Below are 25,622 nucleotides of genomic sequence, written 5' to 3' on the forward strand. Positions count from 1 at the left end.
GACTGCGCAACATCGACATGATTTGGACCTAACGATTGTTTTCGAATTTCTAGAGCTTTTTCGTGAACCTCTATAGCTTTGTCGTAGTTTCCAGTTTTTTCAAACACCAAACCTAGATTGTTTAAAGAATCAGCAACATAAACATCATTTGGACCTAACGATTGTTTTCGAATTTCTAGAGCTTTTTCGTGAACCTCTTTAGCTTTGTCGTAGTTTCCAGTTTTTTCAAACAACACACCAAGATTGTTTAAAGACTGAGCAACATCGACATGATTTGGACCTAACGATTGTTTTCGAATTTCTAGAGCTTTTTCGTGAACCTCTATAGCTTTGTCGTAGTTTCCAGTTTTTTCAAACACCAAACCAAGATTGTTTAAAGAATCAGCAACATCAACATGATTTGGACCTAACGATTGTTTTCGAATTTCTAGAGCTTTCCTTTGAACCTCTTTAGCTTTGTCGTAGTTTCCAGTTTTTTCAAACAACACACCAAGATTGTTTAAAGAATCAGCAACATCAACATGATTTGGACCTAACGATTGTTTTCGAATTTCTAGAGCTTTTTCGTAAAACTTTATAGCTTTGTCGTAGTTTCCAGTATTATAATACACATTACCAAGATTGTTTAAAGAATCAGCAACATAAACATGATTTGGACCTAACGATTGTTTTCGAATTTCTAGAGCTTTTTCGTGAGCATCTATAGCTTTGTCGTAGTTTCCAGTTTTATAAAACACCAAACCAAGATTGTTTAAAGAAACAGCGACATCAACATGATTTGGACCTAACGATTGTTTTCGAATTTCTAGAGCTTTTTCGTAAAACTTTATAGCTTTGTCGTAGTTTCCAGTATTATAATACACATTAACAAGATTGTTTAAAGAATCAGCAACATCAACATGATTTGGACCTAACGATTGTTTTCGAATTTCTAGAGCTTTTCGTGAACCTCTATAGCTTTGTCGTTTTCAGTTTTATAAAACACCAAACCAAGATTGTTTAAAGACGAAGCGACATCAACATGATTTGGACCTAACGATTGTTTTGAATTTCTAGAGCTTTTCGTGAACCTCTTTAGCTTTGTCGTAGTTTCCAGTTTTATAAAACACCAAACCAAGATTGTTTAAAGACTGAGCAACATCAACATGATTTGGACCTAACGATTGTTTTCGAATTTCTAGAGCTTTTCGTGAACCTCTTTAGCTTTGTCGTAGTTTCCAGTTTTATAAAACACCAAACCAAGATTGTTTAAAGACTGAGCAACATCAACATGATTTGGACCTAACGATTGTTTTCGAATTTCTAGAGCTTTTCGTGAACCTCTATAGCTTTGTCGTAGTTTCCAGTTTTTCAAACACCACACCAAGATTGTTTAAAGAATCAGCAACATCAACATGATTTGGACCTAACGATTGTTTTGAATTTCTAGAGCTTTTCGTGAACTTCATAGCTTTGTCGTAGTTTCCAGTTTTATAAAACACCAAACCGAGATTGTTTAAAGAAACAGCAACATCAACATGATTTGGACCTAACGATTGTTTTCGAATTTCTAAAGCTTTTTCGTAAAACTTTATAGCTTTGTCGTACTTTCCAGTATTATAATACACATTAACAAGATTGATTAAAGAATCAGCAACATCAACATGATTTGGACCTAACGATTGTTTTCGAGTTTCTAGAGCTTTTTCGTAAAACTTAATAGCTTTGTCGTACTTTCCAGTATTATAATACACATTACCAAGATTTATTAAAGTATCAGCAACATCAACATGATTTGGACCTAGCGATTGTTTTTGAATTTCTAGAGCTTTTTCGTAAAACTCTATAGCTTTATCGTAGTTTCCAGTTTTTTCAAACACCAAAGCAAGATTGATTAAAGAATCAGCAACATCAACATGATTTGGACCTAACGATTGTTTTCGAATTTCTAGAGCTTTTTCGTAAAACTCTATAGCTTTTTCGTAATTTCCACTTTCATAAAACAAATTACCATGATTGTTCAAAGACTGAGCATCATCAACATGATTTTGACCTGATGATTGTTCTTGAATTTCCATAACTTTTTCGTGAAACTCTATAGCTTTTTCGTTATTTCCAGATTGCCAAACTTGTATGATTTAATTCGATGAATTTGCACATATCAACCTTAGCGTCAACAACTTAGTATCGACGAAAGACAATTGCAACTTCACAAAGATAAGCAAAATTCTTTAGCTCCATAAAAAATGTGGACTTACTAAATTGAACAAGCGATACTGTAGTTTATGACAAAGATAAACACACTTGTTGATTAATATTTCTACTTCTAAAACGACTTAAATATCTAAACTATTCAATGATGACATGCATGTGTCCATTTGCGATTTTAAAGAAAATGTACTTCGTGGTGAGTCATAAATAATTAAATATACTTTTAAAAAGGCTTACTTTGTTTAAGGTGGCAGTGATTTGTTTATGGTAAGCATATTGTTCTTGTTTGGAATTGTAACTTCGTTTGATTTATCTACAATTACAGAATTTACAAGCTTCCATAGGTCACATTTATACGTCGTAATCGTGCATAGAAATTCTTTGTTTTTGTCTCACGAACCTTATACTAGTTAACGGCGTGTAGCCTTGAACAGTTGAACTTTTAGAAAGATGTAAAGTTCTGACAACTTAAGCATCATATATTCTTCCTTCGAGTGGATATGTGGAAAATTATTTTGTGCTACGGAATTTAAAACATCTTAAGAATAGATTGTTATGTAAAGCAAAGATATGATTTTATGATTTTTATTGTTTTTGTTCATAAGTTTGGATATAAGTTGGAACAAATTGATCAATAGAAATAAGTATAAATTTTACTAAATTGTAACGTTTTTGAGATATTTTGGAAGTAAGTACGTGGTGATAAACCTCAGCTACATACACAAAGTATTAAAACTTGCAATGTCAGATTTCGCAACTTTTTCTCGTTTAACTTAAGATAGGACGATAAAGTGGAAATTTATAAAAAGAATTAATAAGTTGCAAAACTCATATCTGTTTTTAATTTATTGTAACTATAATGCGATGAATTTGCATACATGAATCTTCGCTACCAAAGCCTGACGAAAGACAATTGTAACGTTAAAAAGGTTAGCAAATTCTTTGCCTCATTGAAAATGTGGACTTACAAACTAGTTTACCACAAAGATAATATACTTCCTGATCAATATTTCTATTTCTAATATGACTTAAATATCTAAAATATTCAATGATGGCATGCATTAGTCCATTTGCAATTTCAATCCAAATTTTCTTCCTGATTCATAAATGTCATTTCATATATCACAAATAGAATGAAATAACACATATTTTATAAATATACCGTCCGGACCCAAAGATAAATATAATTTCATGCTAGCAAGCAAATTAAATTCCTTAGCAAGCAAGGACATCTTAATAAACACCCCTTCCTTCAGATGACAGTGATTTTTTGGTAAGCAAATTGTTTTTATTTGTAACTTTGCTTATTTGGTGTACAACTACAGGATCACAAGTTGCTACGGGGATCTATGATGTAATATGGGTAGTACTAGGTTGAGACTAATATTTATTAAAAGTGTATTAATTATATTTGATAAACAACTTTTATGTAAGATCTCATTTATACATCGTTAACACACATAATAATTCTTTGTCTTTTGTCTTACAAACCTTTTACTGGTCGACGATTGAGGCTTTGAACATTCGATCTTTCAGATTTCTTAACGTTCTGATAAGTTAAGCGTCAAATAGCTTCGTCCGTTGATTTGATACGAGGCAAATTATTTTGTGCAACTGAATGTAAAACATTAAAAGTTCATTGTTATGTAAAAGGAAGATACGGCCTTATGATTTTAATTGTTTTTCTTTATAAATTTGAATTTAATTTGGATCGAATTCATCAATAGAAATGAGAAGTGTAAATTATATTACATTATATCATTTTTAAGATACTTTGGGAGCGATTGGTAAAAAATTCAGCTCGATATGTCAGTTTTATTTTTATACTAGTGGTACTCTTGCCCGTTGAATAACACAATATCATTGCACAATTATATGTCATGAACGTCTAAATTGTGCTTATTGAAATCTTTAGTATAAATGGTTTATTGATAAACATTTAAAAAAAGCTACATTTCCAAAATAATAACGTTGCTAAAAGGCGAAAACCACTTTTTATAAACATAAATTAAATTACAATTAAACACATCATGATAAACACGCCTTATTTTAGGTAAATGGCAGTGACTTTTTTGGTAAGCAGTTAAAATGTTTGTTTTTGTAACTTGGTTTGATTGGTGTACAATTACAGGATTGCAAAGTGCTAAGGGGGGCTATGATGTATATTTTAAAGTACTTGGGTGTGACCAATATTTATTAAAAGTTTATCAATTAAATATGACGAGCAATTTTTATTCAAGATCTCATTTACAGATCGTTAACACACACGATAATTCTTTATCTTTAGTCTTACAAACCTTTTACTAGTTGATTGCTCAAAACTTAAAACATTCGATCTTTCAAACCACTTAACGTTCTGAAAAGTTAAGCGTCAAATGGTTGCGTCCTTTGAGTTGATACGTGGCAAATTATTCCATGCAACTCAATATAAAGCATTAAAAGCTTATTGTTATGTAAAGCAAAGATACGGCCTTATGATTTTTATTGTTTTTATTAACATGTTTGAATTTTATTACCGTTTCCTTGGTATTTTGGGAGTTTGTTAAAAAAACCTTAACTCCATAATTAGGAAATTGAAGGAGACTTACCTGAAGTTGAAGTTCGATTGGGATTCTATTAGCATCTACAAAGCAGAGATTACACGAGATACTACGCATGCGCACATTGGTCATATTTCAAAGATAGTGGCCACATGAACCGCCTATATGTGCATATGAGAAATATGCAGGGGGCAGTAACATGATGGGTGGGCGTGTAATCTCTGCTTTGTACATGCTAATAGAATCCCAATCGAACTTCAACTTCAGGTAAGTCTCATTCAATTTCCTAATTCTATTAGCATCTACCGCAGAGATCCCACGAGATTTGAAAGTCATGTGGACACACTTCAGGCCTACACGCAAATACGCCATTAAGTTATAAACTTAATTTAATTGAAGATGTGTCAAACATACCCAGAAATAGTAACAAAGACGAATTTAAAGAATTTCCTTCTCTTGCATTATACATGCAAGTATATGTGTTCTGAACTCCCTGCCAAGTTCAGCTAAAGAGAATTCTCGTCCAATATCTTTCTTATTGAGATGCTGAAAGAATGGAATTCCCAAACTCCGCATCACTACGTGGAGACACAACGTTCTTATTGTAAAACCGATGAAAAACGCAATCAGTCGTCCAACTTGCAGCGTTCAGTATAGAGTTTATCGAAACATCCCATTCCTTCGCTTTACTGGTGGCTTCCGCTCGTGTACTATGTGGTTTGAATGTTTCTATATCGATGCCTGCAGCTTGCATGACAACCTTTATCCATCGAGATATAGTTGACTTTGATACGTTATGAAAGGGTCGAATTGTGCTAAGAAATAGTTGCTTTTCCTGACCCCGAATGGAAGCAGTGAGTTTAATATATTCTACCATGACTGAGGCAACACATAGTCGGTGGTCGGCAGGGAACTTTGGAATCACTAAAGTAGGTTGAATGCGTGTTGGTCCAAACTGTTTGACAAGTTGGTCGATATAGAATGTGTATGAGCCTTCTTCCTTCTTTACAGTTAAGAGGTTCATGAGGTGGAGTGATTGGGCACGCTGCCTTGTGACTAATGCACAGAGCATTACCAACTTATGAGTTAGCTGTTGTAGGGTTAAGTCTTCTACAGCGGGATATGTCTTTAAATATTCTAAAACAATGGAGGTGTCCGAGGTCACTTGATATCTTGGTAGTGCTGGTCTAGAATGGAACACTCCCTTCAGTAGTCTCTGAACCATATGATGTGTACCAATCGTAGAATTCCCTTCAGTAATAACGAATGAGGATAACATACTTCGAGCAGTGTTAATGCAACTGTAACTCATCCCTTGATCAAATAGGTGCTGTAGAAAGTCTAGAACTACCGGTAAAGTTGGATGAAGGGGATCTGCATTCCGTTTATTAACATAAAGTAGCCACTGGTTAAGGTACACCTGATATTGTTTTTGTGTTCCTTACCGCCAGGAATTAAGTATTGTTGCTTGAGCTTGTGGTGAAATGCCCTTACTTGAGAGTGATTTCCGGATGAGACAAGCTATCAGTCTCAGTCTCCCTTTGAGTGGATGTTCTTTTGTTTGAATGGATGGTAAGCTCACGTTGCTTTTGTTTTTTGGGTAGGAGAATGGGTCGGTGAATCATTAACCTTGCCAGCATCGGATACCAGGATTGAGTTGGCCAATTCGGCACGATGAGAATTAGCCTGGGCCATTTCTACTTTTTGTAAAACTTGTGATATAACACTAAAAGGTGGAAAAACATAAAGAAACAATTTACTCCAATCAATGCAAAAAGCGTCAATAGCCCACGCCTGTGGATCTGGGTGCCACGAGACATAGGGTTTAAGTTGATAGTTTGTCTAGAAGCGAACATGTCAACTTCTGGGGTACCAAAATATGCTGTTATTTCAAGAAATAATTTAGCATCAAGCTTCCATTCTTTGGAATCATCAAATGTTCTGGAAGCTTTGTCAGCCACCACATTAAGTTTCCCTGGGATATAGCTGACAGTTAACCATATGTCCCTGATTCTGCCCATGCCCATATTTCCCTTGCAATTTTATTGCAATGGTGAGAGTGGCAGCCCCCCATGTGGTTAATATATGCAAGGGCCGTGGTATTATCGGGCATTACGTTAATGTGGGTGTGGGCTAGATCTCTACAGAGAGATTGTAGCCCAAACAGTATTGCTTTGAGTTCCAGACAATTAATGTGCGAGTCTTTTTCGGCGATTGTCCATTCGCCTCCCGTGGACTGTTTGTTAATATTTGCGCCCCATCCCTTGGTAGAGGCGTCCGTATACAATACGTGGTCGATCTTGCCATGATTCAGATGTTTTTTTGGACTCATATGCATTATTAATCCACCAAGATACGTCCTCCAGCGCCGAAGGGGAGAGTTTCAATGTCGAATCAAAGTTACCCCGTTAGATTTAAGGGTTGTTGTTTTGTTGTCCCTATCAAGATCACGATAAAACAGTGGGCCATATTCAAACCCAGGGAAAAAGCTACCATCATACCAATTAGCTTGGCCACTTCCCATATGCTAGGAGAGTCAGATTGCAGCACCCCCCTGGCAACCTTGCAGAATTTGTTGTGTTTCTCTATGGATATAGAGATAGTCATATCTGTTGAGTTTAACACAAACCCTAAATGTTGTAAAATCTGTGTGGGTTCTGTAACAGATTTATCTTTATGGGGTAGAAATCCTAATTTCTGAAACAATTGTAGAGTATCATGTACGTTTTGCTCGCATTCTGAATAGGAGTAGCCCATTAAAAAGGAGTCATCAATGTAACCGCTAGAAATGTGCCCAAGCTCCCTCAGCTTAGAATATACAGGCTTGAGTATCTTTGTAAATAAGCGTGGAGCGGAAGATAATCCTTGAGCAAGGCAAGTGAATTGGTACAGATTACCTTTCCACATAAATTTTAAGTATTTTTGATGCTCTATGTGTATTGGCATTGAGTAATAGGCATCTCTAAGGTCAACGGATGCCATGTAGCACCCAGGTCGCATGAACTGAGTACAAGCATGGATGGATTCCATTTTAAAGTGGTGATATGTTACAAATGTGTTAAGCTCTTTTAGGGGTTAATATCATTCTAAAAGATCCATCTTTCTTTGCTCTAAGAAAGACATTGGAGATAAACTAGCCCTGTTCATGTATGCTTGTAACAATGATACCTTTCTCTAGAAATTTGGTAACTTGACGATCGACGTTTTGGACTTTCGAAGGAGACATTTTATAGAGTGGGTTTGTTTCAGCTGGACTGGGTATATTATCGAGTAGGAGTCACAGCTTTCTTAGTGTTTTTCCCCCTGTCTCGACTTTCCTCTTGGGTTGGTTTTGATAAAAGTTGCGTCGTTGGGGTCGGCTTTGCAAATGACCGCCCCGACGTTAGAATAAAAAAGGTACATTGGAATTATATGAGCTGGTCGACCGTTGATCGTTGCGTTTCCGTTTTTGGCTTGTCAGTTGCTGTGCAGCCTTTTTGCTTTCTTTTACTGTTTTCAGGCGTTCCTTTAAATCATCACCAAACAGTTCTGCAGCAACAGGTTCTTTGTTACTACAGATTGCCTTGTAATTTTCATCAAGGTCAACTTTGAACAAGGCCCTGCGGCACATGTTCAGAGCATGATTAGCTGAAGCGAGAAGACAATAGATGTGGACAGCCCATCCCAGATGACCTCTGGTGTCGGTGCAGGTGTTGTATGGTTCGTTCCAAGACAGGTACTTATCGATCCCGGAATTCGGGAAATCGGAATGAGGCCCTGTAGTAAGGCTTCTTGTAATTTTTGTAGACGTGCATCCATGCTACGTGGGGATTTCCTAGCAATGTCCCAAATTCCTGGGTTCACCTTTGTAACTCTTAACAGGTCACAGTTTCGGGGCGTTGTACCCCTTTCTTCCGTTTTGATAATGTTTGTTCGTTTAGTCCAGTGGACAAAAGGCTGGTCAGGATTTTAGAAATTTTACTTGGCAATGGTTGGTCTGTCGGTTCATTCTCAGTCACTTCGTGAATCAGCTCATCTACCAAAGCATCGCTTTGGTTTGCTAGAGCTGGAGCTGTATCTGCAACTACAGCAGCAGCCCCGTTGGTTGAGTGTTCGTCATCAGTTTCACCTTCAGACATAACATCACCATCGTTCATTTGGCGTGAGGCATCATAAGCCTGCTTGAGCTCTTTTACGACTGGAGCAAAAGTATTCATCAAGCCAGTAAGTTGATCGACCTTCCTGTTAAGGTCGTCCAAAGTGGTTCTCCGTCATTTCCTTCTTCTAGGAGATTGTTGTTGTTGGCTTTAGCAAGGTATTTATACCCGGCACCGCCAGATTTGCTCATTTCCCTTGTAGACGAGACCGTTTCCGTTGTGGTTCATCGTCTACATTCACGTCTCCTAATAAGCCCGACAGCGTCGGATTAGGATGGTTATGCAAGAGCGTCAAGTCGTCTGCTTGCTCAATTGCTTCGCTGACTTGTGCCATTTGTTGTAGAATAGATTATCTAACCACAGAAAAAGAGTTTGCCGCGCAAACCCAGTGGTTATGTAGACGTTTGTTCTGTATTGCGTTTTAGAACTTTTCTGTCGTTCTACACAGCAGGATGGAAGATTATTTAATGGATTATTCGTATATGACCAAACACGCCACCTGTTATGGCGGTGAGCAAGGTAGAGGATGACCAATGTGCGCATGCGTAGTATCTCGTGAGATCTCTGCGGTAGATGCAAATAGAATTAAGAGTTGGTCTTATACATGAAAATTCACAATATCGGATTGTGGAATTTTTGTTTCATTTGCTTGTTTAAGTTAAATAAGACAAAATAGTCGTTCGTTGGCTTAAATGTTGGGAAAAGTAAATCTTACGCCTTGATAAGATAACATTAAATTAAATTGTGATAAATTAAATCGAGGAAAGTTGATATAGAATTCTTATTGTAGAAACTATAAAGATTTGTCAAGATCATGTCCGAGATTTGGTTGTATCATTTAGGTATATTTCAAGCTGTTTCTGGTAATCAGAATTGATCCGTAAGATGGCAAAAGTTAAGTCTATTAAAAGCACAAATCAAAACGACTTCACACCAAGAAAATAAAAATGTCTATTGCTGTAATTGAATTAATTAATTAGTTTATAACTAGCTGATTGGCATAATTTTAACCCAAAAAGCCTCAAACGTGGTCGAACTAAATTAGTCAAGAACCGTAAACAGAATAAATTTTTTTTATATATAGACATATACACCACCTCCATGTGGTCCAAATGCTTTGTTTTTATAAACAATGTTATACTCAGATATCTCAAGATTACAAGTATCATGTAAGCTATGTTTCTGCGATGAACACTACGTTGGGTTTCTTGCTTGGCAGCGAAATCGCGAATTATTTTGAGCTTTTGTTTTTAAATGTGAAGTCTAATTATAAATGCAAAAAGCACTCCGGTTACCCACTAGAGATACAAATTACTATAAAAATATATGGCGGATAACGTCGTATTTATATACAAATATCTGTCATGGATAAATAAAGTTATTTAAATCAATGTGACATCAAAATTATTTCGATATCTATAAATATCGGCGTTCATGTTCATTTGAAAATCGCTCGTGCAAGAATCGAATTTGCCTAATAGTTGTGAAGACAAGATAATGCACAGCTCGCTTTCCAAGTTTAGAGGCAGTTATGATCTAGAATATGTTTCAATGCGTAAAATTGTGGTAAGTACCTTTCATTCTTTATAATCTGGAGATTGTCCTATGTTACTTTTGCCGTGACTTTATGAGTCCGGGTAAATTGGTGTAGGAACAAACAAATTACTAAGCTTAGTTTATACTTAGTTTTAATTTCTATTTTTATTTTATAAAAATACTATTATCACTACACCTTGCTACAGCATTTGGATATGGTATTCATCAGTACGTATGGTTGTTATTGTCATAACATGCAGGGGCGGATCTAGGGTATGTCAAATCAGTCACGCGACTGATGTTTATAGTTAAAAAATAACTTATCAAATTTAATGATTACAATTTTTTGAGATTATTGAAATCTCGATGTATAATCGTATTATTTCATTGTCAAAATTATGTTTTATATCTGAAATCTTACCTAAATATCACGTTTTAGCATATCTGGAATTATATTAACTGACTGACTGATAAGCGGTAATGATTAATATTTTTTAACATGGGGTTATGTGATTATGTGATTTACAAAATGTTTTTGATTTAGAATCACGTAGCCTTAAACCTAAAATAGTTGTACTTTCTATTGAAAATCACAGCAGTTTTTAAACAGTGATATAATTTTACGGAGTTAATTGAATGTTTATTCATAACAATGCATGGTTGCTTTATAATACTAGTAAGTATCGTTTGTCCAATTATTTCATTCAAAACAATATGTAGTTTACAACCCACTTTTTTATCTCTTAGATTGGTTTATTAACTTAGCCTATTTCTTTAGTAAGCTTGCAATGTCAGTTAAATTATTTTTATTTAGTTGCTTAGAACATTTTCCATTTGCTGTTGTTAGCAAGTAAATTATAATATTATACTTAAAATTTTAAGGTTATGTATAAATTAGGTATGATACATGCATGTAAAGTAGAGAATAAGTTACAAATTGTTGAGGAGACGTATAAGTTACCATGACCTGTGAATGAGAATTATCAATTTTTTATTAAAACATTTTGCTAAATGTTGTGATCACTAGCACTTAAGGGGAATGGGTTGTAACATTAGGATGTGTTTAAATCAATCAAAAATAAATAGAGTGACAGTTACATTTTCTTATTTATTTTAGTTCATATCATAATGAAACGTGACCAGGCGCAATACAGGAAAGACTGGATTGCTGCTAATAGAACTTTAAGATGCAATGATGCAATGCCTAATGATTATAGCTGTAGTAATCTGTTCAATAATGTTTTTGATAATTACCTTGGACATTCACAACCTTTACAAAAATCAGCTCGAACCATTGCCAGTCCTAAACAAAATTTTTTCTCTTTGAAAGTTGGTCTTAATGATTGTGATATTGGGGAAAATGGCCGTGCTCTTTCTGGTGAAGTGGGTATTTTAATGTTTCTTTTTGCCATGGAAAAGCTAATTCTTTAGTGCATGTGAATGCAGATATTGGGGAAAGGCATTTTCCTGTTTCTTCTGATTTTGAACATGATAGTTTAAATGTTTCTTTTCAAGATAGGTTAGTTGATTGGGTGAATTAATACTCAATTAAGCAAAATGCTGTTGATGGTTTGCTTGCTCTTACTAAGGATAATGGTCATCCAAATTTACCTAGTTGTGCTCGCACTTTGTTGCATACATGAAGGTGTATTCCCATTCAGAAAAAATCTGGCAAGGATTACGTAAACTTTTCTTTTACGGAGAACAATTGTTAAAGCACTTTCACAAGCATCCTTGTGAAACAGTTAAGAACATTAATCATCCAGAAATCTCTTGAAATGTTTATGGGCTTCCTTTGTTTAAAAGTTCTGCAAATAATGTATGGCTTGTGTTGTGTGCCATTTTGAATATCAAATCTGTTGTAGTGTTTCCTATTGTCCTAGCATGTGGTGGCGAGTTGGGCGAGTGGCTGAATGGTTAATGGCGTGAGCTGTAAGCCAGACGGCGCGGAATAAATTCCAGCTCGTGGCACATCTGGCAATGTGTCTGTGAACCTAGCCCGGGTTGACCAAACCATGTGAGGGAAATTTGGTAGAGGAAACTATGTCCTCGGATGGACTGTACTGTACCTGTATCTGCAATGTTGCAGCCTTGTCACACTGTGTCACGCTGATATCAGCGTTGTGGTTGCTTGAAGGGTACGAGTGATTGTAGTCTGGTCAGCTGCCTTCACTTTAATTTCAGTAACCAGGATGTTCTACTTCGCGGAACCCTCATACGTCGAAATCGACGGAGTCCATTATTAGCATGTGGTGACTTCAAGCCAAAAGACTTGGAGTTTTTGGATGAGTTTATAGAAAATTTGAAAGGGTATTCTAGAGAGGGGAGTCCAAGATGGGGAAAGGTTCTAAGTGTTACAGTAAGGGGCATTGTTTGTGATGCTCCTGCAAGAGCACTTGTTAAAGGTACAAAACTTTGTACTGGTTATTTTGGTTGTGACAATTGTACACAAAAAGGGAAGTGGCTTGGTCGAGTGACTTACTCTCAAAATAATAATATAGAATTGCGCACTAATATTTCCTTTAGAAAGCAGATACAAGAAGAACATCATCGCTTTGTTAGCCCTTTCTGTCACTTGCCTGTTGATATGGTAAAACAATTTCCAATTAACTACATGCATCAACTGTGTCTTGGTGTTATGCGTAAATTTATTATGGTTTGGATGAGGGGAAATCACTCTGTAAAAATGTCTGTTGCCCATGTAGAGGCTGTTAGTAAAAAATTGGTGGAGCTTAAACCATTTATCCCTTCTACAATTGTGCGAAAACCTAGGAATTTAATGGAGATTGAAAGATGGAAAGCTACAGAATTCAGATAGTTTCTTTTGTATACAGGCAAAATTTCTTTCAGCCGTCAATGAAATCTTATCAACAAATTCTAGAAGTAAGTACTGTAGTTGCAATACAATACGCCATTGCTTTATTCAAAGGATTGCAGTTTTTCAGATATTGCTACGTTGCATTTAAATCTAATGAGTGATTTTGCTTTTTAGATTTGCCGGTGAACAGCGAACTGATCTTCTTGCAGAAAAAGGTATAAGCGCTATTATAATCCTTGTACAAGAGGACAATTTTTTGACAGAAACATGCATGTATAAAATTTCTCTTTTTATCTTAATATAATGTTGATCTAGATTTATATGACGGTGAACTAGCACCAGAAATCCTAAACACAAAGGATCATGCAATAACTCCCCGTCTACTAGAAGGACGCCATCTCAGCCTAGTGGTAAGTTTTCTGTCATCAGAACTGACTAATCAACAACTTTCATATAATATGTCGACTAAAATGTTGAAATAATTTTGATTGATTCTTTTTAAATCACTTTAACATTAGTATTGTAAATTTACTGTTTTTTTTTACGTCCATCGTTGCATTATAGGGCTTATATATGTTCTACAGGTGCTGCAGGCGGAGTTCCTTTAAAATGTTGTTGTAATAAGTTGAAAAAATGTTAGTTATAGTTAAAATTGCAGTTGTGTTCACCACGATTTATTCAAAATACATCCGTTCAAATCTAATTCCCAGCGTTTGCTGTCAAACTACTAAATAAACTTTCTCGAAGTTTTTATTTTAGTCACCTTTCTGTTTCTGTCTTTCGAAATTTGTGGTGCCTTAATTTAAATGACGTTCGTGCGTTCAATAAAGATATATGTTAAATCCAGTACGTGTCTTCTCTGTAGATACAAGCAACGTCTCTTCACAAGGAATTCCTACAACTGGCACAACAAGAGAAAGATAATCTCAACGAAACAGTGGTGTCTTAGGTAAGCTTTTCGTACAATTCATTATTGCATGTCTTGTTGTTACGTTTTCATTTACGTTCATTTCGTGTCGTTTGAAATGTTTTTTTTTCTTCACAACTAACTGCAACACGTGATTGCTTTGCAGATGCGCATGACCTTTCATCGCACAAAACGCTTTCGACAAGTTTTATGAACATAACACCTGCAGAAAGACGTTCTCAACCAAACATTAATGGTACCTTTTCTACAGTACATAGTGTTTGAATAGCGTTGTTATTATGTACGTGTATTCAATTAGCAATTTGATGCGAGTTTTATTTGAATTTTCTTGTTAGCATGTTGTAAGGTTTATATTTTAAAGATATTACGTAGGTTATCATAAGTTATTCTATTATTTTCTTATCTATCTTGTAGGCTTCCAAAGATCAGTTTACACCAAACTGGAAACATTAATTGATAAGCAAGAAGAAGCGTTGTCAATATTGCGTGCTCTGTTAAGCACTACGAAGGGTGTAGACGAGCACGAAATTTTGGAAGATGTTGTACCTAATGCCTTAGATTCTGTTGAAGAACTTGAGGATCTATCCTCTAGTCTTGATGAAGAAAAGTCCAGAAGAAAGTTGGTAAGTTTTAGAAAGTTAACCACCCATACATATTTAGTAATATTTATTGGCACTGCCTATTTTTTATGCATGACTCTTTCAAGTGTTACGTAAAAATGTTACAAAGGAAGGCATAGCCCTTCCTCTTTATCGGTTTGGAAACGTGAAAACGATAGTTTCATTTGCAATTACGTAACATAATATTGACTTTTTTCTACCATTTGTGTTTGAAGCTTGAAAACATGCACGTTTGTCAAAATCTGAAACGTAATTTTCGTGACGATTTTCGTGACGTTAGGGGGTCAGATTATCTGATTAAACTATATGAATCTAGCATCGTGTTTTTCGTTAGAGCATTGTCGTGCTCTGATTGATTTAAACACGTTACGATACTTCAAACGGCTCTTAGGAGTGTGTCGTTTTATTTGTGATAAAAAATTTTAACGAAGAAACTTGTCTTTCTAAAAGCTCTCACCATTCACTGTGGATGGTTTTGTTTTGCAATTCGAGATCAAAAAGGTTATATATATATGTCTAAATTGAACTTTTCCATATAATTTAACTTTTACTCTCTTTACTAGCTGCAGTTTTTTGGTAGCACTGTGCGCAAACACCTGTGCAAACAGTGTTAGAAGATATATGACAAAGCTGGGAACAAATAATCTATGGCCCAATATAGTTTAAAAGGCAGGAAGTCGAAGCGACTATTTCAGCACCTTGTCCTCTGCAAAGTTATAACAAGTAAGAACAATTAGATGATAATGATTGCAGTAGCAGTACCATGTTTTGTCTCTTTTTTCTTGTTCATGAATTGGAAAAACAGCCATTTATGTTGCTCCTTGTCATAAGGAATATTATTGCAAGTTTTAAAAGCTAATACATTAAACTGTTTTGCATATGTCACTTTAATGAATTGTTGTTTATCATTCAGCTTACGAAAATCATTTAGTGTTTTATCTATGCAATTTATATAAAGTACGTCTTTTCTGTTTCGTTTCTCTTGTTAGAAGCCTGCCTCAAAGCTCATAAAGGTTGCAGCGAGGCCAACGTTGAAGATCAAATTGCCGAATTTTTAAAATATGCTCCAGGCAAGCAAGATGGTTCCAGATTTAAGGTAACATGTCATTGTCATCATAGATTGCTGGGTGAAGTATATAGATGCCATTTTTTTTTGTTTGATTTTCTCAGCTTCGACAGGGAGAAGTCAACTTATTTTACTCCGTAATCGCATAGTTAACATATTTGTAATTTCTTGTCTGTGTAAGTTGAGAAAAATACACAATAACATTATTGGCATGTGCACTTAAAGAAAGTGAGCATGTGTCTTTCATTGTCCTTCATTTATAAGTAAAGCAAAATGGAATGGACACATATACATAATGCGTACCTTTAAAAACGTTCATTTTAGTGCAGGTATTAGATTTGTGCAAGTTTTAAATTTTCTTAACTCAAACTGCATGATGAGATTTATAATATACAATTTGCTTAGCGTGATATTAAACAATTATTTAATGAAATAGTATATGAATTAAGACTTATGAAGGCCAAGGTTTGTTCAATCTACCAACGCTGAGGCAGTTAGAACACATTGATGCCTTGATAATTCTTTATATTACGTGAAAACCCAATTCAATAATTGTTTTATTATTTATATAAAAAAGACAGTGTTGGTTAAATGTGAAAAAGGTGCCGTAACGATTAAAATTTTCTTCACTTGTTTTGTTTCTCGTGCGTATGAGATGACGTTTTAGCGCGAGATAATTTCTTATATCCGACGTACGTACGTAGTGGCATTTATATAAATGGATTTATTTGATTGCTTTTAAGTGAATAAAAGTAAAAAATACTTTGATCCATCCACAGCAGACGATTCAGTTTTCCATTTAAATTGCATCTCTTACAGACAAATATGTCAATGTTATTGTAGGTGGTAAGACATATAAAAATGATATATAGACTACCATTTTCTAATAATCATATATGTTATTTTCTTGCAGGTCTGAAAGGCAACTTATTGTAATCGGCTTAATTAGCATTTTTAGCATTAAACTTTAGTTCGTATCATTGGAAAGGCTGTTTTATGATTTCACAAATATTGCATCATTAATTGTATGTTAAATTAGCGTCGGAGAAACGCTGTATGAACGTTGTACAAACGTCGGGTTTAGGTTGAAAATACGTTGCATCCCAACGTTTATTGACATTGATGACAGTCATTATTACGCACTACTCACTGGCACTTTATAACCACAATGAGCCTAGCATTTGCCTAAAAACAGATGTCTCGTTGAAAAGGTGGTGCTGCTCCATTAATGGTTTATGTGCTTGAGGTAACTGGATGCCCTTGGAGGCTTCCAGCCGTTTAAATTATTTGAAAATTCTTGAGGTATTGTTTGCCCTTTAGTCATTTTCTTTAGAACTAAAAGGTCATCATGTTAAACTAATAATTGATGATACTACCGCTGTAGCTTGCATTAACCAATAGGGCACATGCCACTCAATATCAGTTCACAACTTGACATTCAAAGTCTGGACATGCTGCACTTCGTATGATATTTGGTTGACAGCAACGCACATTCCAGGATTACAAATTGTCACTGCGGATCGAGAATCTCGAATATCATGCAGAGAAACAAAATGGCAGTTGAACAAGACTCTGTTCACGTGTGCCATTCAAAAACTAAACGTAACTCCGAACATTGATTTGTTTGCGTCAAGGTTGAATAATTAAGTGAAACCCTATGCTTTATACCAACATGACCCGTATGCTATAGCTGTCAACGCCTTTACGATATGGTGAGCCAATTATACATTTTATGGGTTCCCGCCTTTTAGCATAATTTCGCAAGTGTTACAAACAATAGTACAAGAGAAAAGCACAGGACTAGTCTTAGTCCCTAATTGGCCAACACAATTTGGGGGGCAGCTTTAATGCAGATGCTAATAGCACATCCAGTTGTTTTACAAAACTGGAGTTACTACTTTGCCATTTATCGGGAAACTCCTCTCTGATGAAGGTATTTCTCTAGGGAGCTTCTAAAATCATCCAAAAGGCCTGGTGGACCGGTACCAAGAACAATATTCTACATACCTTAACCGTAGGCGACAATATTGCAGTGCAAACAATATCGATCCTGTCGCGTCCTCTGTAGAAGAGGGCACTAATTTTGTTACAAAATTTTACCATGAAGGTTTATCCTACAGCGGTATTAATACTGCAAGGAGCGCCTTGTGTACTATCTTAATGCTACCAAGTGGCATCTCGTTTGTTACACATCCACTCGTTGCTAGGTTTTTTAAAGGTGTATTTGTTGCAAGATCAGCTCTTCCTAGATAATGCCACGGTCTGGGATGTTTCAGTGGTATTCAAGCATCTTCGAAAACTCCACCCTCCAAAAAATGTCAATTTGAAATCTCCAACACTAAAACAGTGATGTCCTTAGCTTTATTATATGTATATAGTAAGTCCAGCTTAAACTGTGGGCTTTTATATCGAATACAGACTTTAATAAAATCGTTTTATTAAAGTCTGTAAATATATCCTTTTTTTGCATTAGGAGGTATCAAATGATCATCTTCAGCTTGAGTCAATACAAAATGATGGTTGTAATCAAAATCAGTATCCTATGAATTTTTCCCTTTAACTCTAATGGATCAACTTATCTTTGTCAAAAGCTCTTTTATTTTTAAACGTAAAAAAATGTTTTACTGAGTTTAACAAATTGCTACGAAAGTTTCTAATTTCTAATTCTTAATTTTCTAATCAAGTCTTATGCCGAGCAACTAATTAAGAGGGTTTTTTCTCGGCATTAAGGATTGGAAGGATTTCTTTAAGGAGTCCACACTGTTCTAGTTTTTCTATTTCCCTTCCAATCACAGGACCCTCGCATTGCGATTAGCTAGTTCAGCGTACTTATGGGTCAGATTTATAATTGTGGTTATCATGAGTCAATAAAATCTAAAATTTTTCAAAATAACAAATGTGGAACTGGTGGACGTGGCTCTCTTACGCTACATTTAATTAGCAATTTCTTTTTTATTTATTTAATTGTACTTACCGAACATAGAAACGGTAGCTCTTCACAGACTCTTTATTTATGTATGGAGTTTTCAGATAAAACTTACAGTAATATAAATTACAAATAAATGGACATCATTTTATGATCTTGCTATATCAAAGCTGCATGTTAAATTACATTTACAATACAATATAGCATAATATCAACACAATTGTATTATTAATTTACAAGGATTTTCTATCATCGTGGATGGATGATACAATAAAAAATACAATGAACATTTTTCAAAATTACTAAAATGTAAAACTGAATAGAATAAAAATCATTTACAGGAGTGAAAAATAATAAATTGGCAAGTAATTACGAAAAATAGCAATAATTGCTTTGCATGATTTCATCAAAGTTCGCGTGCCTCATTTTGTGCTCCCATAGCCGAGTTTTGCACACGTAATTCGTCTATCTCGTCCAAACGCTTGCTAGTCCATTGTACAGTAGATGTATTAGCTCTTACTTCACGCTCTAAAATTTCCACTTTTTCAAAGAGATTGACAAAAAAAGCAGGGACTTGGTCAGCCATGCCTTGAATTCGCACAAGTGATTCGTCAATATGGTCGAAAGGCTCGTAAAACTGTACTATAATGAATGAATTATCTCTTGCTTGCCGCTCGAGGGTCGCAATCCTTTCACGCATCGAGGAACCATCTACAGACAATTGAGTGTTATTATTATTGTTCCCATAACGATCCTCTAGACTCTCAATTCTCCTTTCTAAGCCTGTAAGTTTTCCAACAAACATCACTGAATTGTCTAAAATATTGGCACGAGCAGCAGTGATTCGGTCACCCAAGTTTTGCATAGCAGTGGTAAACTCTGGACGTGGTACATAGTTACTTAACTGTGTAACAAATGCTTTAACATATCGTAACAAGGCGCACACATGATCAATTAGATTGTCATTCATATGTTGTCGGATCTCCTTTCGTTTTAAAGTCTGCGAAAAAAAGAAAAAGATAATGGCAAAGCATTATTTTCCACAAATTAGCGTTACTTGCAACTAATTTCGGTTATTTTAATCAAAATATGATGAAGAACAAATTTTGTTCTCTCTAAGCACTGAAATCATTAAATTAATAAGAATGAACAAACATGCCCCGTTTTCAAACAGAGAACCTATACAAATCAACTTTCTGACAGGTCAAAGCTGTTTGATAACAAATAAATCAGTTGTGCAGCTGCTTATAACTGGACGTTACCATAATTTCATTTCTATACTCAAAATATTGGTATCGGTGGTGTTTATCTTTGTTTTGAGGTTCTAAATTTTGGCAATAGTCATAACAAAATAACAAATTTCAAACGCGTGCTCTGATTGGTCAATGCCTTTATGGAAATTTTTCATGTGTTTGAATGGCCTGGTGAACAGTGGCGTAGCCAGGAAAAATATTAACTCCCGCCTACCCGTGTCGCGCCGAATTTGAAAATTTTGAAATCCATAGCCTTGGAAACAACATTTCCTGCGATTTGCTGGGCGAAATATTTGTTGTACAATACGTTATAAAAACCCGTTTTTATTAGCTGCATTCTTAATGTGGCAATTGTCAAAACTGCAACTAGTTAAAAAGATACTAATGGTGGCTCAGTGAAAAGTTACGCAGGAGACAATTGTCCCCTAAAGCGTAATGAATCAAACTCATCTCTGAATAAACAGAAGAAATTTGGATTAGCACAAAAAATAACATAGTAAACGACACTTCCTGAAATGCATAGGGAGAGATTGTCCTTAGCATTTCACTTCTTAGTTTACACTTGTTTAAATTGGGGCAGGTAGACAGGGACGGCTTTATTCTTTAAAGTAATGATTAATGTTCTCAATGAAGTACCGTGCATTATAAGAACATCATTTATAAAGAAAAGCCAGCCTCCTGGGTTTTTCTACAAATTTTTCAACCACCTCATTATGCAACACATCTGATTCCTCTTTTTGAACTTGCATTAAATAAACGTTATCTCGTTGCTAACATGAAATTACAAAGTAGTCCAAACATTCTTACTTTGTCATAGCTGCATCCAATGGCTTGAAATTCACATTTTGTCGGCACTTCATTACAAGTCGTCTTTTCATGGTGTTCAGTATCTTTCTTCGGTATTATTTGATTGCAATATTTACAATTCACGGGATAATTTCCACATACATTTTCTTTGTGATCCTACATGTTAAAATGAAATACAAAGCAACGACAATTTAATGGATGAAGTTTGGTCTCGTTTCAAAAAAGGCGGTCGAAGTTGATAGTAATTGCTAAGCAATAACAAAGACAATAAAGAGATATATATTACGACACAAAATATTTATCTCAGCTTGCTGTGTTCCTGTGATTCATGCACGCACCTTAAGTGAAGCATACGGGACATCTTTACCACAATATTCACATTTTACATTTCGATATTCACATTCATTCTTCAAATGTTTAGCAAGGAGAGAGCGAGGTAACTGAATAATACACTGTTTATGTATACAGCTGATGAGCGCATGCTCACAAACTTGAGAATGACCCTGACGAAAAAAACTTTATAAGTGAAAATGCCACACTTCTTTGATAAATTTCTTTGCCCAACTCACCCCCAATTCTTCGTATTTACCAAACCATTTACACTCTTCAGATGGACAGTGTAATTTAATCTTTTTTAACTCACGCTTCGTGAAAGCATCCGGGAAAACCTAGATGGATCCATGGAAATTGATCTTTTATGAAACAAGATTAAATGTAGCAAAAGACAGAGTCACTTCATTTTACTCAAATGCAAGTTTGCACTAGACGTTAAATGAAGTAGTAACGTAAATTTCTTACAAGAACTGTTGGCAAACTTTTTTGAAGTAGAATTCACCGACGCACTAACGCTAAGTGCAAAAGCTCTCAAAAATGTAGACTCAACAACGAGCTCAACATGTTCAACACCGTGTTTAGGAGAGTTTAGTAGTAGCTATTAAGCGGGGTTGAGCGTTGTTGAGTGAAGTTTAAATTGCTCAAAATTTCCACACAACATCACTCAACATTTGCTTTGTTCCATGGTCACCAAACCGCACCTCAATTTTGTTTATAGTGCAATGAAACTTCTGGTTTTTAAAACAGCACACTCAACACGCTGAGCGAAAGCATGCACACTACCTGTGCAGCTGATATTGTTGTTACCTGGTCACTGAACCGTTTATGTACCTGTATATACGCTGTTGCTAGGCATGGTGGAGTAATTTATCTCATGATCCCACGCGATATCATTTCAAGACTCAACATGTTGAGAGCGTTTGCACACATCGTTTAGCATCACTCATCAAACAAAAAACAATGTTTAGCGCATGTTGAGTCAACATATTGAGAACGTTTGCACGTTGCTTTGATAACCCAAGTTGCAAAAGGATTTTCTACGTCACAAGACACGACAATATACGTAAATCGATGTATATTTTTCTAGAACTCAAAGAGTAATTATAATTATAGTTGTTAAGGCAACATGCTTATTTAGTCGTGTTATGCTACTTTTTCTTTGCTCATTAACTGACAACCCTGTAATATTGAAAATATTATGTACTAACATTTACAAAGCAGGACTAAACTTGCGGGATGGCTACGCTAATGATCGATAGCAATAAAACTGTAATTGAATTTTCTGTCAAATCTTTGCAATATTTCCACCTACGTTTTCCTTGGTCAAATTTTCTTTATCTTCAGGACATTTTGGATCAGGATTCCTACAGATTGAAAAAAGGCAAAAACTACTAACAAGAATGATAAATTTCGAAGAGTGGATGGCGTAGCCAGTTCGACAGTTAAATAGGGGGTCAATATTTCTACATGCATGTTCTGATAAATTACGTTCCTAGGAAAGCAGTTGTTATTTAGGATTATAAAAATTTGATGGACTATGATGAGCTCTCCCTAGTCTCCTACGCAACAATTTTTAACCGAAGTCGTGTCAAAAGATCTAATAAACAATTTTGACGCCCTACCAGCTAGGCACCGACTTAATTGAACAAGATGATACGCAGGAATACTTTGGGATATGTGATACGATATTGGGATGCATAATGAGGGCGTCTATTGAAAGAGCATGTATGACAACTACTATAACTTTCTATAAATGATTTGTTACTTAAAAAATGACGTTACCCAAAAATAATGTCAATACAAGATTTACAAAACAAATGTCCACGCATGGTCTGCATTGGATTGATAAGGTGATGACAGTAAGTACATATATACTTCGCGGGGATTTTTTCTCGATCCTCATCACGGATCTTGATTCCAGGCATAGTTAACAAAGTCAAAATCTGTTTTCAAACAAAAAAAGTTTAAAATACGTAACTAGCATACCGAAAAATAAACGCAAACACCACGTTTATTTAAATACCAAAGAAAAGAGAAAACCACCTGCAGTTTATTGAAAAATAACAAAACTTTTGGGCAAATGCACCTTAGGTGATCAGGATTTTTAAATATGTTTAGATGTCTTGATTTTTTTGCTTTTTCCTTTGATTTTCCACATTCATAACGCTATTGTACCAACGATAAGAACTTTAGCTGTCACAGTCAGTGACAGCGGAAGACGTTTTGTATGGAAGGGGGGGGGGTGGGGTGGTGGTAGCGGAGCAAACAACAAGAAATGTCGTAGCTGGCGCGTGGCATTCAGACTATTAGCTTCAGCTTCATTACGTCATTCTGTGAAACATTAAAAAGCTCTTTGTAACAATGAATAATTGAATAAATGTAGGGGGGTTTTGGCACCTCCATCTTAATCATTTCTGAGGGCTGCAACCTCCTTAACCACCTATCCCCTACCTTTGGTCAAGGTTTAAATGGAAAGTCATGGTTTGTTTGATTGTTGGTGACTGGTCAATTCTACTATCTTCTTCTATAGTTACATTCAATTATCTCAATTTAACCTGGGCCATATAATGTGTATATTTGTAATATGAAGGAACGGACCTTTAACACAAAATACTTACAAACAGAAAATCGTCTCCAGTGACTTTTATATAAACACTATATATGATTCATTGACACTCAGCAAAGAAAATTGCCACTCGACAAATGCAAATCACAAAAATCACTAGAAATGACCTGTATGTAAATATTCTGTGGCATTACTGTCCATTTTAAGGATGAACGCATGAAACAACTAAAATATGTAATGGTTTTCACCATGATTTCAGTTAGCCTGGTGTTGAGGTATATTTATATCAAAAAATGAATGATAGGTAACTTTGTAAATATATAAATTGTATTGCCAAGTATGAAAAATAATAATAATGTAACAGAATAAAAACACGATAGTATCCAACTTAATTCTATCTCCAAAATTGGGTACAATGTTTTTGTTTTCCTGTTTTTTTTATTGTGGTATAGAAAACTACTGACTAAGAAGAATTTCCTAAATGGGCTCATATGTTTGTTAACTGTTTTAATTGATGTATTATGTATTGGTCTTTATGGTAGACAAAATTATTGGAGTATTAATATTTTGAAATTAGTAAGGAATTAACTGACCTTAAATTAAATGAACCTTGAAACAAAAATGCCTTCATAGTTTTTTTTTTGTATTTCATTTTTCTATAACCACTTCTATTTTTCAGCCCATGCAAGAATAATTTATGTTAATCACTTCAATCCTATTTTGCCAAATTGTGTTGTCTTTATGTATGACTATAAATCCACATCTTTACTCAATAGATCAAATTTTGGAATCAGACAATTCATTTAAAATAAAACCAGCAGCCAATATTTCAAAACTACTTCCAAACATGTTATTATATAAAATGTCAAAAGGTCTTGGGATATATCTGAGGGCTCAGTATCCTTTCTGTTGGGTTTTGTAAGCAAGCTCATTATAAAAAAGGTTAACGAACATGATATGTGTTGATAAATTTGTGTAACGACAGGAATAGCCTTAATATCTTCAAAGTTTCGTCAGGAAATCTGGTTAGAAATGGTAACTACTTATCAACATTTCTGTCATGGACATGAAAAGGACTCAATTTTTACAAACCAATGTCATCAAACTTGATCAAACCAGGGGTAATTGCTCAAAAGGAATGACCAACATGAAAGCCCTATGAAAATTTTGTTTTTTAACTCTTTACAACTGAACTGATATAAAAGGGCAGTCTTCTGTACTGATACAAATAGCAGAAATTATACTTATCTCAATCATTTTTTACAATAAAATATCATGCAGTTGCTACAAAAGATTTTCAAATTTTGTGGGTGTTCAATGCTCACTATGTGATCACATAAAATAGTCAAGTAATGAAACTGCTTGATATCAGTTATTTTGATTCAGTTTTCTTGTTTTATCTACATCATGTCAGAGTGAAAGGTTTTCATTGATTTGAAAAGTTTGTTAACCTGTAAATACATGGCATTCAAACATCATTAACTTTAAAGCAAGAAGGTAAAATTGCAGGTGTTTTTCCTATAATGGATGGACACCCACATTTCAAATGAACATGTTTTCTGTACAGACACCCTGATACCATGTTCATGAATAAAATTTTGTTGCTCACAAATCCAGCCAATGCTAGAATATTTTACGTATGTAGACGTAAGTATGATAGTGGTATGGTACCTAATCATGCATTCAATTTTTTACAATCTGGGTGATGTTTTATCCATTCTATTGCAAGATTAACTTGACTAAACAGTATGCATAGAATAGAAAAGGTAACTTACCCACTTGAGTCCTGGCCCTGTATCTTACAAGTTTAGTGATTGAGTTAGAACACAGAAGGAATCAATCTTTCTTTGCACCTTAAGAAAATACACAAAATGTGAAATGTGAAACTGGGGATAAATTTAGT

The 25,622-nt window shown here is 35.1% G+C and overlaps 2 protein-coding genes and 3 long non-coding RNA genes across 8 annotated transcripts; 2 read left to right on the forward strand and 3 right to left on the reverse strand.

The window, feature by feature from the left end:
- Positions 1–2,455: 2,455 nt before the first annotated feature.
- Positions 2,456–3,783, reverse strand: LOC124449761. Its single transcript, XR_006949580.1, has 2 exons — positions 3,682–3,783; positions 2,456–2,503 (listed from the first exon to the last, which is right to left on the reverse strand). It is a non-coding gene; the product is annotated as an uncharacterized LOC124449761 (long non-coding RNA).
- Positions 3,784–8,112: 4,329 nt separating this feature from the next.
- On the reverse strand, positions 8,113–8,953 carry LOC124449006. Its single transcript, XM_046999949.1, is given in 3 exon segments — positions 8,113–8,366; positions 8,369–8,602; positions 8,605–8,953. Coding segments are annotated over 3 exon segments (810 nt in total). The 5' UTR covers positions 8,927–8,953.
- Positions 8,954–10,591: 1,638 nt separating this feature from the next.
- Positions 10,592–14,799, forward strand: LOC124449709. Of its 2 annotated transcripts, none has more exons than XR_006949521.1 (4): positions 10,592–10,675; positions 14,086–14,169; positions 14,294–14,383; positions 14,563–14,798. It is a non-coding gene; the product is annotated as an uncharacterized LOC124449709 (long non-coding RNA). The 2 variants fall into 2 exon arrangements; XR_006949522.1 differs by lacking the exon at positions 10,592–10,675 and adding an exon at positions 13,429–13,493 and having other exon boundaries at positions 14,563–14,799.
- A 657-nt stretch (positions 14,800–15,456) lies between these two features.
- Positions 15,457–18,034, forward strand: LOC124449721. 3 transcript variants are annotated; one of them, XR_006949536.1, is made up of 3 exons: positions 15,457–15,491; positions 15,758–15,864; positions 17,780–18,034. It is a non-coding gene; the product is annotated as an uncharacterized LOC124449721 (long non-coding RNA). The 3 variants fall into 3 exon arrangements; XR_006949535.1 differs by lacking the exon at positions 17,780–18,034 and adding an exon at positions 16,748–17,264 and having other exon boundaries at positions 15,758–15,895; XR_006949537.1 differs by lacking the exon at positions 17,780–18,034 and adding an exon at positions 16,748–17,264.
- Positions 18,035–18,906: 872 nt separating this feature from the next.
- On the reverse strand, positions 18,907–23,091 carry LOC124449680 (TNF receptor-associated factor 5-like). The gene is made up of 6 exons (XM_047000640.1): positions 22,936–23,091; positions 22,466–22,517; positions 21,390–21,488; positions 21,159–21,323; positions 20,821–20,976; positions 18,907–19,760 (listed from the first exon to the last, which is right to left on the reverse strand). The coding sequence occupies exons 1-6, from the start codon at positions 23,076–23,078 to the stop codon at positions 19,167–19,169; spliced, it is 1,209 nt and encodes a 402-aa protein (XP_046856596.1). The 5' UTR covers positions 23,079–23,091; the 3' UTR covers positions 18,907–19,166.
- Between the last annotated feature and the right edge of the window lie 2,531 nt (positions 23,092–25,622).

The sequence above is a fragment of the Xenia sp. Carnegie-2017 genome, unplaced genomic scaffold (genome assembly GCF_021976095.1).
Source record: "Xenia sp. Carnegie-2017 unplaced genomic scaffold, XeniaSp_v1 HiC_scaffold_23, whole genome shotgun sequence".
Taxonomy (NCBI): Eukaryota; Metazoa; Cnidaria; class Anthozoa; order Malacalcyonacea; family Xeniidae; genus Xenia; species Xenia sp. Carnegie-2017.

Bases quoted from the DNA above. Each gene is read 5' to 3' on its own strand.
- LOC124449680 (XM_047000640.1), bottom strand. From the start codon at position 23,078: ATGCCTGGAATCAAGATCCGTGATGAGGATCGAGAAAAAATCCCCGCG. The intron at 22,518-22,935 runs GTAACGTCATTT...TTCAATCTGTAG, and splicing joins TGTATTGACATTATTTTTGG to GAATCCTGATCCAAAATGTC. The intron at 21,489-22,465 runs GTAGGTGGAAAT...GGATCCATCTAG, and splicing joins AAAATTTGACCAAGGAAAAC to GTTTTCCCGGATGCTTTCAC.